General features: G+C 49.0%; 1 protein-coding gene across 4 annotated transcripts in view; it reads left to right on the top strand.

The window, feature by feature from the left end:
• rap1gap2a (RAP1 GTPase activating protein 2a) overlaps window positions 1-14,395 on the top strand; it is a 357,838-nt gene that overhangs the window by 242,536 nt on the left and 100,907 nt on the right. For all 4 annotated transcript variants that reach the window (XM_070857044.1, XM_070857043.1, XM_070857045.1 and 1 more), the window contains one exon: window positions 11,082-11,166. In XM_070857044.1, coding sequence (XP_070713145.1) covers window positions 11,082-11,166 — 85 coding nt within the window. The remainder of the gene's footprint in view (window positions 1-11,081; window positions 11,167-14,395) is intronic.

Below are 14,395 nucleotides of genomic sequence, written 5' to 3' on the forward strand. Positions count from 1 at the left end.
AAAGCAAGCGCCCTACTCGGAACTCCAACTCGGCAAGCGAGTCCCAGGTGGGCAGAGAAAATGTTTCAAGGACATCCTCAAAGCCTCCTTGATAAAGTGCAACATCCCCATGGCACCTGGGAGTCCCTGGCCCAAGATCGCCCAAAGTGGAGGAAGTGCATCCGGGAGGGCGCTGAGCACCTCGAGTCTCGTCGCCAAGAGCATGCAGAAACTAAGCGCAGGCAGCGGAAGGAGCGTGCGGCAAACCAGTCCCACCCACCCCTTCCCTCAACCACTGTCTGTCCCACCTGTGACAGAGACTGTAATTCCTGAATTGGACTGTACAGTCACCTGAGAACTCACTTTTAGAGTGGAAGCAAGTCTTCCTCGATTTCGAGGGACTGCCTATGATGATGATGGTATTAATGATTCCATTTTTTCTCTTCTAATTTTCAGTCTTTGCCACTCCTTTCGCTTTATCTCACATTCTACCCGACGTAAACTTGAGGTCATCCAAAACTCGGCAGCCCGTGTCCTAACTCGCACCAAGTCCCGATCGCCCATCACCCCTGTGCTCGCTGACCTACATTGGCTTCCGGTTAAGCAACACCTCGATTTCAAAACTCTTTGTTTTCAAATCCCTCCATGGCCTCGCCCCTCTCTATCTCTGTAATCTCCTTCAGCCCCACAACCCCACTAGATATCTGCGCTCCTCTAATTCTGCCCTCTTGAGCATCCCTGATTATAATCGCTCAACCATCGGTGGCCGCACTTTCAGCTGTTTGGGCCCTAAGCTCTGGAACTCCCTGCCTAAACCTCTCCACCTCTCTTTCCTCCTTTAAGACGCTCCTTAAAACCTACCTGTTTGGTCATCTGCCGTAATATCTTCTTATGTGGCTTGGTGTCAAATTTATCTGTTTTGTCTTATAACACTCCTGTGAAGCGCCTTGGGACGTTTTACTACGTTAACGGTGCTATATAAATACAAGTTGTTGTTGTTGTTTACATTTGCTCTGCTCCTTTCTATTCACTCGAAGTTCCTCATCACCTTTTCCTTGAAGATCTCTCACCCCAACACCTTAACATTGTATTGTTTAGAATTTCCCACATTACAACAGCGACTACACTTCAAAAGTACTTCATTGGCTGTAAAGTGCTTCGGGACGTCCTGAGGTCGTGAAAGGCGCTATATAAATGCAGATTCTTTCCCTTAATTCCATTCTGCAGTCTGCGTACCTTTCATTGACGAAAAGAAATAAAGATGTCTCAAAGCACTTTACAGCCAGTGAAGTACTTCTGGCGTGTAGTCACTGTTGTCATGTGGGAAACGCGGCAGCCAGTTTGTGCACAGCAAGCTCCCACAAACAGCAATGTGATCATGACCAAATAATCTGTTTTTGTGATATTGATTGAGGGATAAATATTGTGCCCAGGACACCGGGGATAACTTCCCCCCTGCTCTTCTTCGAAATAGTGCCATGGGATCTTTTGTGCCCACCTGAGAGGGCAGACGGGGCCTCGGTTTAGCGTCTCGCTCGAAAGACAGCACCTCCGACAGTGCAGCGCTCCCTCAGCACTGCACTGGGAGTGTCAGCCTACTGGCTCAATTTGTCTACAGCATCAAAAATGGACCAGTGGACCCTGGCTTCGGAATGTCGAGCAAGACACGGGTGATCAGATTGAATTACCATTGCTCCACTTGCCGACGATGTTCAGATACTGGCACCAAAACAAAACCGAGGGGCCGGAATTCAGGCACGCCAGAAACCCGCCGCACCAATGATTTCTTACCTGCTTTTACCGCCGCATGGGAAGAGGTCGCCTCCTGACCGACATTCAGGTTTTTGCCGGGTTTTTTTCGCGGAGCGGTGGTGACGTCAGTGCGCGTGTGCGTCACCACGCGCTCTCCCCTCATTTACAGGGAAGAGAATCGGCGATTCTGTAGGTTCGAGCCCACTGGGCCACCAGGGAGGGTTTCGGCCGGTCCAGCGGCCAGGCACTCAAGATTGCCAGACTGCCTGTTGGCGGCCCGGTTGAACCCCGTGGGCAATAATTGGCCGGTCGATCGGGAAGTCGGCCGGCAAAAAAAAAAAAAAACATGGCGGCCACGGCAGTGCGCCCTCCCCTTGAAGGGCCGCCGCGCTGCCGTGCCGCTCGCACAGAACAAGGTGCACCGACAGAAATAGCTGTCGGCGGCAGAGCGAAGGTTTTTGCAGGTATATTTGGGGCGGAGTGTGCTGGAGGTGTGGGAGATCGGCGGGACGCGCTGGCGAGGCGGAGATGGGGACAGGCCAAAAAGTCCCCGAGGTGAATTTGGGTCGGGGCGGCCAAAGGACTGCAACGCGGCGACCACTCGATTCCGCCGCATGGCCGGTAACGGGCCCCCGAAAGTCCACTCACTAATGAAGTGCTGGGAGTGTTTCTCTCTCCACAGATGCTGCCCAGCCCGCTGTTTTCATAGCAAAAAGCAGAGGGTTACCTTTGACCTGAATGTTTCGGTGTCTCTCTGCTGTGGCTCAGTGGGTAGCACCGTCGCCTCTGAGTCACAAGGTTGTGGGTTCAAGTCCCACTCCAGGGACTCGAGCACAAATAAATCTAGGCTGACACTGCAGTGCTGAGGGAGTACTGCACTGACAGAGGTGCCGTCTTTTGGATGAGACGTTAAACCGAGGCTCCGTCTGCCCTCTCAAGTGGACGTGGCACTATGTCGAAGAAGAGCAGGGGAGTTATCCTCGGTGTCCTGGCCAATATTTATCCCTCAATCAACATTAAAAAAAACAGATTTTTTTGGTCATTATCGCTTGCTGTGCGCAAATTGTCTGCCGCGTTTCCCACATTACAACAGTGACGACACTCCAAAAGTACTTCATTGGCTGTAAAACATGTCCGGTGGTTGTGAAAGGCGCTATGTAACTGCAAGTCTTGCTTTCACAAGGAGCAGATGTGACGGGCTGTCAAATGAGGAACCTGGTTGCACTGGCCATACAAACAATCTAAGTGATACCATTGCAACGTTTAGAGAGAGAAAAAATTGCACTGACAAGAAATATTTCAAAGGAAGAATGTTTTAGTTTTCCAGAATGTAATTCAATACAAAGCATTATCTATCGCAGGGTTTTCAACCGTTTGGTCTCATTTTTCAATAAATGGACTGCTTACTTCCATATCTAGCAACATTTCATTTTCTCTAATAGTTTCATGATGTCTTTGAGAGACTGGATAATGATAATGATACCTTAAGTACTCCCCTTAGCAATAACACTGCATTTGGACACCGTAAGAGGAAAAAAAAAGATTACAGTACGGAGCACATTAATATGTCCAGGGCCCCCGTTTATGCATCGTCGGGGGTCTGAGGAAGAGGTCATTCTCCGAAGATAGATGACTCCAAATCTGCCAGATGAACCCCTGGTTTGTGTTATGTTGGAGGCCACAGTTTGCACCTGCCAGCATTTGGCTGCAGGATTGTTGCGTTGTACGTAACATTCATATGCTGGGACATTGCCAGCCTTAGCTCGCTGGGGTAGTACTCTCGACACTGAGTCAGAAGGTTGCAGATTCACGCCCCAATCTGGGGCCTTGAGCACGTAATCTGGACTGCTGCAGCAGTGCAGTACTGAAGGAGTAAAACAAAAACAAAGACTTGCATTTATATAGCGCCTTTCATGACCACCCGTGCCACCCTACAGCCAATATTTCGAAGTGTAGTCACTGTTGTTAAGTGGGAAATGCGGCAGCCATTTTGCGCACAGCAAGTTCCCACAAACAGCAATGTGATAATGACCAGATAATCTGTTCTTGTTATGTTGCTTGAGGGATAACTATTGGCCAGGACACCGGGGATAACTCCCCTGCTCTTCTTCGAAATAGTGTCATGGGATCTTTTGCATCCACCTGAGAGAGCAGATGGTTTAACGTCTAATCCGAAAGACGGCACCTCCGACAGTACAACCCTCCCACAGCACTGCACTGGAGTGTCAGCCTAGATTTTTGTGCTAAGGTTTAAACCTCTTTTTTTAAAAAAAAATCTTGATCGGGTCGCTGAGCTTAGGGGATTGTCATTTTAACCATTTAAAACACCTGGGACATTTCACCAAACCCAGTAATTTAATTAATAATAAAAACAGAAAATACTGGAAATACTCAGCAAGTCATCTGTGGAGTGAGAAACAGAGTTAATGTTTCGGGTCTGTGACTCTTCATCAGAATGGGAAAAGTTCAAGATGTAACGGGTTCTTAAGGCAGTGCAGGGGCAGGGAAAGAGGGGAGGGGAGGACAGAACAAAAGGGAAGGTCGGTGATGGGGTGGAAGGCAGGAGAGATTCGAGAGACAAAAGGGAGGATGGGCAAACATGAGATGGCAATGGCACAAGTTATTTAATGAATGTGTGCGAGGTCAGAGCTCCTCAGGATGCCAGGATGGACCTTTTGATTGAGTGGCTGTAAGTTGCAGGTTGTCTTCCGCCGAGCTCTGATCACTTGGTGATTGGCCGCTGCCTTATTAAACCTGCAATGTGGCAGTGGGTGTGACACCGGTGTGAGCTGTGACTCCCCTCCCCAATAATGAGAGTTTTCCCATGGATTCTGCCCGTGAAATAGCTGATTGTTTCAGGAGTCTGGGGTAGGGAGGGGAGGGGAGGAGGCTAAATGCCCATTTTTCTTCTTTTTTTTAAAGTTTATTTCATTAAGTGAGTGCCTCTTTGTTCACTTCTGATACGTTTGCAGACTCCCTGGGGAGACGGTGGAAGCAGTTAGTGTTGATTCATGCAAATGAAAATCAGATCGATTTCTTTCCGAAAGTAACATTTTTGGGAGTGAGTGTATGGGTGATTTGAGACATGGCGTGTGGTGAGTTAAGGTTTCTAAAGCTCTGCACCGCTGGAAACTTTTCTCCCACCACGCCTGGGTCTGTCCACACGCTACTTGATGGAGATTGATTGCGTGATTAACCAAGAACTCCATTGTCATTGCATCCTGCGCATACCAGGATGGTACGAGGCGAGCTAGATGGACCTTGGTCTTTTTTCTAGCAATTCCTGTGCTCCTATGATGACTGCCGGTTCCACGTCAACAGTGGCAATCGGAGTGAATGGAAAAAGTGGATGTGATGAGGCAACTGTACTTTTTGGAGGGAGGAAGTAAGATGGGGTGAATGCCCTTTCGCATCCATATCTGCACAATGACCAGCTCCACTACACTCCAATGCTGCACCTCTTCAAAGTTCATGGCCAACCTGACTCCAGAACGAAGCAAAGAACTTGCATTTAAATAGCATCTGATTTACAGTCCATGAAGTACTTTTGAAGTGCAGTACTGTTGAGATTTAAGAAACGCGGCAGCCAATTTGTGCATTGCAAGGTCCCACAAACAACAATGTGATAATGATCAGATCATGTGTCTTAGTGATGTTGGTTGAGGGATAAATATTGGCCAGGACACCGGGGAGTACTCCCCTGCTCTTCTTAGAAATAGTGCCATGGGATCTTTTACGTCCACATGAGAGGGCAGACGGGGCCTCGGTTTAACGTCTCATCTGAACGATGGCACCTCCGACAGTGCAGCACTACCTCAGTACTGCACTGGAGTGTCAGCCTAGATTTTGTGGTCAAGTCTCTGGAGTGGGACTTGAACCCACAATCTTCTGACTCAGGTGAGAGTGCTACCCACTGAGCCAGCCATAGCTAAGTGACACTCCCTCTGCCAGGCTTCATTCTAGGATCAGGTCGGGCCCTGGCTGGTTTTAAGCTGCACTTGCACTATAACTACATTAATGATTTAGACGAGGGGATTAAATGCAGTATCTCCAAATTTGCGGATGACACTAAGTTGGGTGGCAGTGTGAGCTGCGAGGAGGATGCTATTAGGCTGCAGAGTGACTTGGATAGGTTAGGTGAGTGGGCAAATGCATGGCAGATGAAGTATAATGTGGATAAATGTGAGGTTATCCACTTTGGTGGTAAAAACAGAGAGACAGACTATTATCTGAATGGTGACAGATTAGGAAAAGGGGAGTTGCAACGAGACCTGGGTGTCATGGTACATCAGTCATTGAAGGTTAGCATGCAGGTACAGCAGGCGGTTAAGAAAGCAAATGGCATGTTGGCCTTCATAGCGAGGGGATTTGAATACAGGGGCAGGGAGGTGTTGCTACAGTTGTACAGGGCCTTGGTGAGGCCACACCTGGAGTATTGTGTACAATTTTGGTCTCCTAACTTGAGTAAGGACATTCTTGCTATTGAGGGAGTGCAGCGAAGATTCACCAGACTGATTCCCGGGATGGCGGGACTGACCTATCAAGAAAGACTGGATCAACTGGGCTTGTATTCACTGGAGTTCAGAAGAATGAGAGGGGCTCTCATAGAAACGTTTAAAATTCTGACGGGTTTAGACAGGTTAGATGCAGGAAGAATGTTCCCAATGTTGGGGAAGTCCAGAACCAGGGGTCACAGTCTGAGGATAAGGGGTAAGCCATTTAGGACCGAGATGAGGAGAAACTTCTTCACCCAGAGAGTGGTGAACCTGTGGAATTCTCTACCACAGAAAGTAGTTGAGGCCAATTCACTAAATATATTCAAAAAGGAGTTAGATGTAGTCCTTACTACTCGGGGGATCAAGGGTTATGGCGAGAAAGCAGGAAGGGGGTACTGAAGTTTCATGTTCAGCCATGAACTCATTGAATGGCGGTGCAGGCTAGAAGGGCTGAATGGCCTACTCCTGAACCTATTTTCTATGTTTCTATGTTTCTAATTGTAGAGTCAGCGAAAAGCAAAACCACCTCACAGCAATGCTACAGTTGCAGCATCCGTGTGGCCAAAGAGAAAACATAAAGCACTGTGATTGGGGTTCAGAAACACTCAGCATGTCTTTGACACGTGGAGGGGAGCAGATCACAATCACTGTCGTGGTCGCCAGTCACGGCTAGTGCATCTCTGTCGCCAATCAGTTTGGAGAGGCACCGACAGAAAGGACATTGTAAGCCAGAAATTCATTAAGTGAATCGTGCTACAAGAGCCCTTAACACCCTACTCTCAGGAGGGAGGAATCAGACAGGATTTCCGCCCCTGAACAGTTTCAAAAGCGATGGCCATTCCTTCACTCCCGACAGTTAAATGAACGGCCAACAATCTCTGACATATGGAGGTAGTATTGGAAGGAACGTGTGGAACTGTGCCACTGTATGGGGTGGGTACCATAAGGAGAGGGGACAACTGGTAAAAGGGAAAGAAAGAAAGAAAGAGATTTCTATAGCACCTTTCATGACCACCGGACGACTCAAAGCGTTTGAGTGTAGTCACTGTTGTAATGTAGGAAACGATGCGGGGGGCAAATTAGCCTGCTCTTTAAGAGGGTATAGTAAGGGTCAGAGCAATGCACTTTCCAGAGTCCAGTTATTGTAGGAGTTGGATAAAAGTTCTTTGTATTGCTGACTGATGTTGTTACCAACAAGAAACCTGGGACATCACTCAATGATCAGGCCAAGAACATGGATTGACTCAAGATCAAAAGCATTTCATCTCCCGATGTTAAACTTACTGGTAAATAAGCTAAACACAAGGCTGATTTTCATGGGGAAAAATGGATGGAATTGCAGAATGCATTCTCGCCCCCCGCCCCCCTCACCCCCCCCCCCCCCCCCCCCCCCCGCCAAAAGGTAGAAATCCTCGATTCCCATGTAATGAGACCAGAATGCAAGTCACCGCTGGTGAACTTGGTCTTCGGTAATTGTGCGACACGGGCCCGTAGCGTACGAGCCACACCTTTCAGCCCCTCGGGAAAGAACATTGGGCGCGGTGTAAAGCAGGCCGGCGATGCTCTGTGGGCCTCGCTCACTCACCACTGGCGGAGATCAACTTCACCTGCCCATGCTCGCGGTCTGGGAATAAGCAGTGCTTTGATGGCTTGTTAGCGCAGTAACTCCATGGTCAAAACAAACACTTGTGGATCAGAGGCCGTCAATATAAGATAGTCACCAAGAAATCCAAGAGGGAATTCAGAAGAAACTTCTTTACCCAGAGAGTGGTGAGAATGTGGAACTCGCGACCACAGGGAGTGGTTGAGGCGAATAGTATCGATGCATTTAAGGGGAGGCTGGACGAGCATATGAGGGAGAAGGGAATAGAGGGTTATGCTGATAGATTCAGATGAGGAAAGACGGGAGGAGGCTCGAGTGGAGCATAAACGCCGGCATGGACTGGTTGGGCCAAATGGCCTGTTTCTGTGTCGTCTTTCCGATGTAATAAAATTTGGCCGGATGTGCAGCTCGGGTGAGATAGAGGAAGCTTGGATGAGCACAAACACCGGCACAGACCAGGTGGGCCGAAGGGCCTGTTTCTGCGCCGTGCAATCTATGTAACCCCCATACCGAAAACTGGGGACCGAAATCCGGAAACCTCAGGACCGAGGCCGTTCCGGATTCCGGGTATTTCCGGAATTTAGAACATCTCGCTCCCCAGTTTTCCCAGTTACGCTGCAGCTCTGCCGCTGGGGGTTGGGGGGGGGCCTCCTTCCTTCCCTCCCCTGCCCTCCCCCTTACCTCAGCTGCCCAACCCCACCTGCCTTGGCCCAGGCAAAGATGTTCTAAATTCCGGAAATACCCGGAACGGCCTCGGTCCTGAGGTTTCCGGATTTCGGACGCTCAACCTGTGTCAGCGGGAGTGCCGTAACTTAACCATGGGCGCCACAGCAAGCAGCGGCGTTTTCCCAGAGGCGCGCCGCTATCTGCTGGCCGCCGAAGGTCAGAGGTCACCAGTGCCGTTTGGTGCCACTGGACCCCTTTGTTTTCTCATTGTGCGTGACCCCGCCCACAACCATCACCCGGGGGGGGGGGGGAGGGTGGGTAGGGGAGAGGGGGTGAGTGGGGGTGGAGGGGGGCAGTAAATCACAGCCAAATAAGGAGGTCGCAATTAAGGAATGTAGTTACAGCCATTTGAAAGTGTCCTCCTTTAAACCTGCCCCCCTCCACTTTACTTCATCATCATCATAGGCAGTCCCTCGGAATCGAGGAAGACTTGCTTCCACTCTAAAAATGAGTCCCTAGGTGACAGTACAGCCCAATATGGGAATTGCAGTCCCTGTCACAGGTGGGACAGACAGTGGTTGAAGGAAAGGGTGGGTGGGGAGTCTGGTTTGCCGCACGCTCCTTCCGCTGCCTGCGCTTGATTTCTGCGCGCTCTCGGCGACGAGACTCGAGGTGCTCAGCGCCCTCCCGGATGCTCTTCCTCCACTTAGGGCGGTCTTTGGCCAGGGACTCCCAGGTGTCAGTGAGGATGTTGCATTTTAGCAGGGAGACTTTGAGGGTGTCCTTGAAACGTTTCCCCTGCCCACCTTTGGCTCGTTTGCCGTGAAGGAGTTCCGAATAGGGTGCTTGCACTTTACAGTGGTGCTGCAGAACAGCGGATTGGATCAACTTTAACATGTCCCGTTCTTCCCCCTCACTTGACAAGTCTTAAACTGCGCAAAGCGAGTCCAAACTCACAGCACGCGCATTATAGAGTTTGTTGCAGTGACACAGGCCCGGGTAGTTCTTGGCGCTGCTGTTAATTTGAGAGGTGGAAACAAGCATAGGGAGCACGATGAGCAAACAGACCAATTACCCAGTGGATAATCAATAGCCAGCCTTAAATTGTCCCTAATGAGATTGCCTTAGAAACAGACTCTCTGTTCCTCCGTCTCTGCGCAACGCTGCCTGGGCAAATTGCTTGGAATGAGAGCACACGCGCTGTATGATTCCCGGTGTGAAACAAATAGCAAGTAATCAGCTGTTTTATGTGCCTGTTAATGGGTCATTCTTTCATGAATGATTAGCTTTGTTGCTAAGAGCAATGAATTGCCCTTACCTACGGTGAGCAGCCCTTTTTACGCAAAAGAGTTTGGCAAGTGTCTTAATGGATTCGGTAAACACCATTTGTCATATTCTTATAATCACAAATACGCAGCAGCTGTGGCTCAGTGGGTAACACACTCATCTCCGAGTCAGATGGTTGTGGGTTCAAGTCCTACTCCAGGGACTTGAGCACAAGATCTAGGCTGACACTCCAGTGCAGTGCTGAGGGAGTGCTGCACTGTTGGAGATGCCGTCTTTCAGAAGAGATGTTAATCCGAGGCCCCGTCTGCTCTCGCCAGTCGACGCAAAAGATCCCACTGCACTATTCTGAAGAAGAGCAGGAGAGTTCTAGTCAATATTTATCCCTCAACCAACATCAAAAGAACAGATTATCTGCTCATGATCACATTGTTGTTTGTGGGAGCTTCCTGTGTGCAAATTGGCTGCTGCGTTTCCTACATTGCAACAGTGACTACACTTCGAAATACAAAGTACTTCATTGACTGTAAAGCGCTTTGGGACACCCTGAAGTGGTGAAAAATGCAATAGAAATACATATCCTTCTTTCACAGGAGAGCAAGGCGTCTGTGCTCCTGAGGCTGACAGTGGGTGGGTGGGGGGAAGGGAGAAATAGAAACATAGAAACATAGAAAATAGGTGCAGGGTAGGCCATTCAGCCCTTCGAGCCTGCACCACCATTCAATATGATCAAGGCTGATCATTTTTGCAACTTTAATACCCCATTCCTGCTTTCTCTCCATACCCCTTGATCCCTTTAGCCGTAAGGACCACATCTAACTCCCTTTTGAATATATCCAATGAACTGGCCTCAACAACTTTCTGTGGTAGAGAATTCCACAGGTTCACAATTCTCTGAGTGAAGAAGTTTCTCCTCATCTCGGTCCTAAATGGCTTACCCCTTATCCTTAGACTGTGACCCCTGGTTCTGGACTTCCCCAACATCGGGAACATTCTTCCTGCATCTCACCTGTCCAATCCCGTCAGAATTTTATATGTTTCTACGGAGGGGAAGGGGGAGATTTGGTGAAGTGGACATCATGGGGTGGATAAATATCCCGCAGTTTCATCCGATTGTCTTTGGGGATCGGGGAATACGAATGCAGAACTTTTCCCCCGAGGAAGGGAACGAGTTGGGGCAGAGTGCACTGTAAAGACCAAGGGGTCACAGCCTGTGGAAGGAGTGGGCTTGATGGGCTCAATGGCCTTTTGTCGTTTCGTGCTTTCTCGTGTCCTCACCGCTTTTTCCTTTTCTTTGACAGGAAACAAGAGATGGCTAACGGGGCTGACATGAGCACACTTGAGCCGCATTTATCACCGCCTCACACAGCTCCCCCGTCCACACGGGTATGTAACTCGCTCCGAGCTCTGTCTGCTAACTTATATTTTCATTTTCTTCATGCAGTGGTAGAGACAGCAAGGCCCCACGTAAATGCGTACAGTTTAGATAAATTACATAGAATTACATCGAATGTACAGAAACAGGTCATTCGGTCCAACTGGTCCCTGCCAGTGTTTACGCTCCCCACGAGGCTCCTCCCACTCTATTTCCTCTAACCCTATCTGCATATCCTTCGATTCCTTTCTCCCTCATGTGTTTATCTAGCTTCCCCTGGAACGCATCTGTGCAATTCGCCTCAACCACTCCCTGTGGCAGCGAGTTGCACATTCTAACCACGCTCTGGGTAAAGACCTTCTCCTGAATTCCATATTAGATTTATTAGTGACTATCTTATATTTATGGCCCCTAGTTTGGGTCTCCACCCCCCCCCCCCCAACAAGTGGAAATATCTTCTCTGTTCTATCCTATCGAACCCCTTTATCATTTTAAAGACCTCTATTAGGTCACCCCTCAGCCTTCTATTTTCTAGAGAAAAGAGACCCAGCCTGTTCAGTCTTTCTAGGTAGTTATAACCCCTCAGTTCTGGTAACATCCTTCAAAATCTTTTTTGTGCCTTCTCCCGTGCCTCTATATGAAAAAAACTGGAAAGAAACCTGCCGTCCTTACCCGGTCTGGCCTATATGTGACTCCAGACCCACAACAATGCGGTTGTCTCTTAACTGGTCCTCTGAAATGGCCAAGCCAAGTAATATGGAGACCAGAACTGTGCTCATAAAGATTACATTCCAATAATTTCCCCCCCCCCACCGCTCCCCCCGCCCCAAAAGGAAAATGACAAAGATCTGGGCCTGGACTTTCCGCTCAGTTGCGCTGTTTTTCTCAGCACAATTTGCCCAAAAGATTGCAGAATGCAGAGCGCAAGTTACATTTCCGCGCTCAAAGCGGAAACTCGACCCCCTGAACTTTTAAGAGTACTCGTGGATCTCTTGTTTTTTTTTTTAATATTCATTATCCTGCTGTGGGTGGTTGCTAGCAAGCCCAGCATTTATTGCCCATCCCAAATTGCCCTCAAGAAGATAGTGGTAAGCAGCCGCCATGAACCGCTGCTGTCCTTGCGGAGTAAAGTTTTTTTGCAGCTGTATTTGAAACAATTGAGTGGCTCGCTTGGCCATTTCAGAGGGCCAGTTAAGGCACAACCGCATTGTTGTGGGTCTGGAGTCACATGTAGGCCAGGCCAGGTAAGGGCAGCAGATTTCCTTCCAGCTTTTTCATTCCAGATTTGTTTAATGAGCAATTTAAATTCCCCTGCTGCCATGGTGGGATTTGAACTCATGTCTACAGATCATTAGTCCAGGTCTCTGGATTACTGGCCCAGTGACATAACCACTATGCTACTGTTCCCATATTTGCTCGCACGTAATTGTAAGCCTGTCCCTTTAAGGCCACTGTTTGGATACTCTGTGTGGAAATGATCTAAATCGGCCAATGGGCGAGCTACTTATTGTTACTGGAAATATCTGTCAATTGGATCTTCCTTGTTACTTCAACAACCCCTTTGAATTATCCCAAGGTCGTGAAAAATAGCGGGCGATAACGCTTTTTTTCTGCTCAGTATTCTTTCCTAAAAATGCTCCGTTGTAAATGATTAGCATTTCTACAAAGTGCGATACCTAGAGTGTGACAAATGCTCTCAAAGCCTTGCTATAAAATAGCCCGTTATCTGACGTCACTCTGAACTGTGTGCGTAATATCATTATAACGTTTTTCTTGTGTATCTGTAAAGCATGCACTCCCATGTTCCGCCATCAGGGAGCTCATCCCCTGAAATCCCAAGGGATCCCAGCATCCCTTGGCAGCACTGTATATAAGCCGGCCCCTCGAGCCTGTTCCTCACTCTGGAGTGTCTGTAAGACTGAGGTCACTGTTACTTTAACCTCCCTGTGTGCAGCCTCATCTATGTTAGGAACACAATAACTGGCGACGAGAATATGAATCCAACGCAAAGATGCAGCAAATTGTGGGCATCCTGGAGAAGTTCTCGGAGGGTGAGGACTGGGAAGCCGATGTCGAAGGGCTAGACCAGTACTTTGTAGCCAACGAGCTGGACGGAGAAGGAAGCACTGCAAAAAGGAGAGCGGTCCTCCTCACGGTCTGCGGGGCACCGACCTACAGCCTCATGAAGAATCTTCTGGCTCTGGTGAAACCCACAGATAAGTCGTATGAGGAGCTGTGTACACTGGTTCGGGAGTATCTTAACCTGAGGGAAAGCGTGCTGATGGCGAGGTATCTGTTCTACACATGCCAGCGATCTGAAGGTCAGGAAGTGGCGAGCTACGTCGCCGAGCTAAGGCCACTTGCAGGACAATGTGAGTTTGATGGCTACCTGGAGCAAATGCTCAGAGACTTTTTTGTACTGGGAATTGGCCACGAGACCATCCTATGAAAACTTGAGACTGTAGAGACACCGACCCTCAGTAAGGCCATTGCGATAGCACAGACGTTTATGTCCACCAGTGACACCAAACAAATCTCTCAGCGCACAAGTGCTAGCAATGTTCATAAATTAACTGGAACTGTGTTTGCGAGCAGAAATGTAAAGGGCAGAACCCATGAGTCAGCAACTGCCAATAGGCCTCAGGTGACCCAGATGAGTCAGAATCCTCAACAAAGGATGAATGCAAGGCAATTCATACCTTGTTGGCGTTGTGGAGGCTTCCATTCAGCCTATTCATGCCGCTTCAAAGGGTATGTTTGCAAGAGCTGTGGAACAATGGGGCACCTCCAACGAGCTTGCAAACGAGCTGCAAGCTCTGCAAAACCTGCTAACCACCACGTGGCAGAGGAAGATCGGTCCATGGTGGATCAAAGCAATTTCGAGCCTCAGAGAGAGGAGGCAGATGCTGAAGTACATGGAGTGCACACATTTTCGACGAAATGTGCACCTATAATGCTAAACGTAAAATTGAATGGCTTACCCGTAGCCATGGAACTGGACACTGGCGCTAGCCAATCCATCATGAGTAGAAAGATGTTTGAGAGACTGTGGTGCAACAAAGCATTCAGACCAGCCCTGAGCCCCATCCACACGAAACTGAGAACGTACACCAAAGAGCTTATCACTGTCCTGGGCAGCGCCATGGTCAAGGTCACCTACGAGGGCACGGTGCATGAACTGCAACTCTGGATTGTTCCGGACGATGGCCCCACACTGCTTGGAAGGAGCTGGCTGGGCAA

This window comes from Pristiophorus japonicus, chromosome 16, assembly GCF_044704955.1.
Source record: "Pristiophorus japonicus isolate sPriJap1 chromosome 16, sPriJap1.hap1, whole genome shotgun sequence".
NCBI classification, from domain to species: domain Eukaryota; kingdom Metazoa; phylum Chordata; class Chondrichthyes; family Pristiophoridae; genus Pristiophorus; species Pristiophorus japonicus.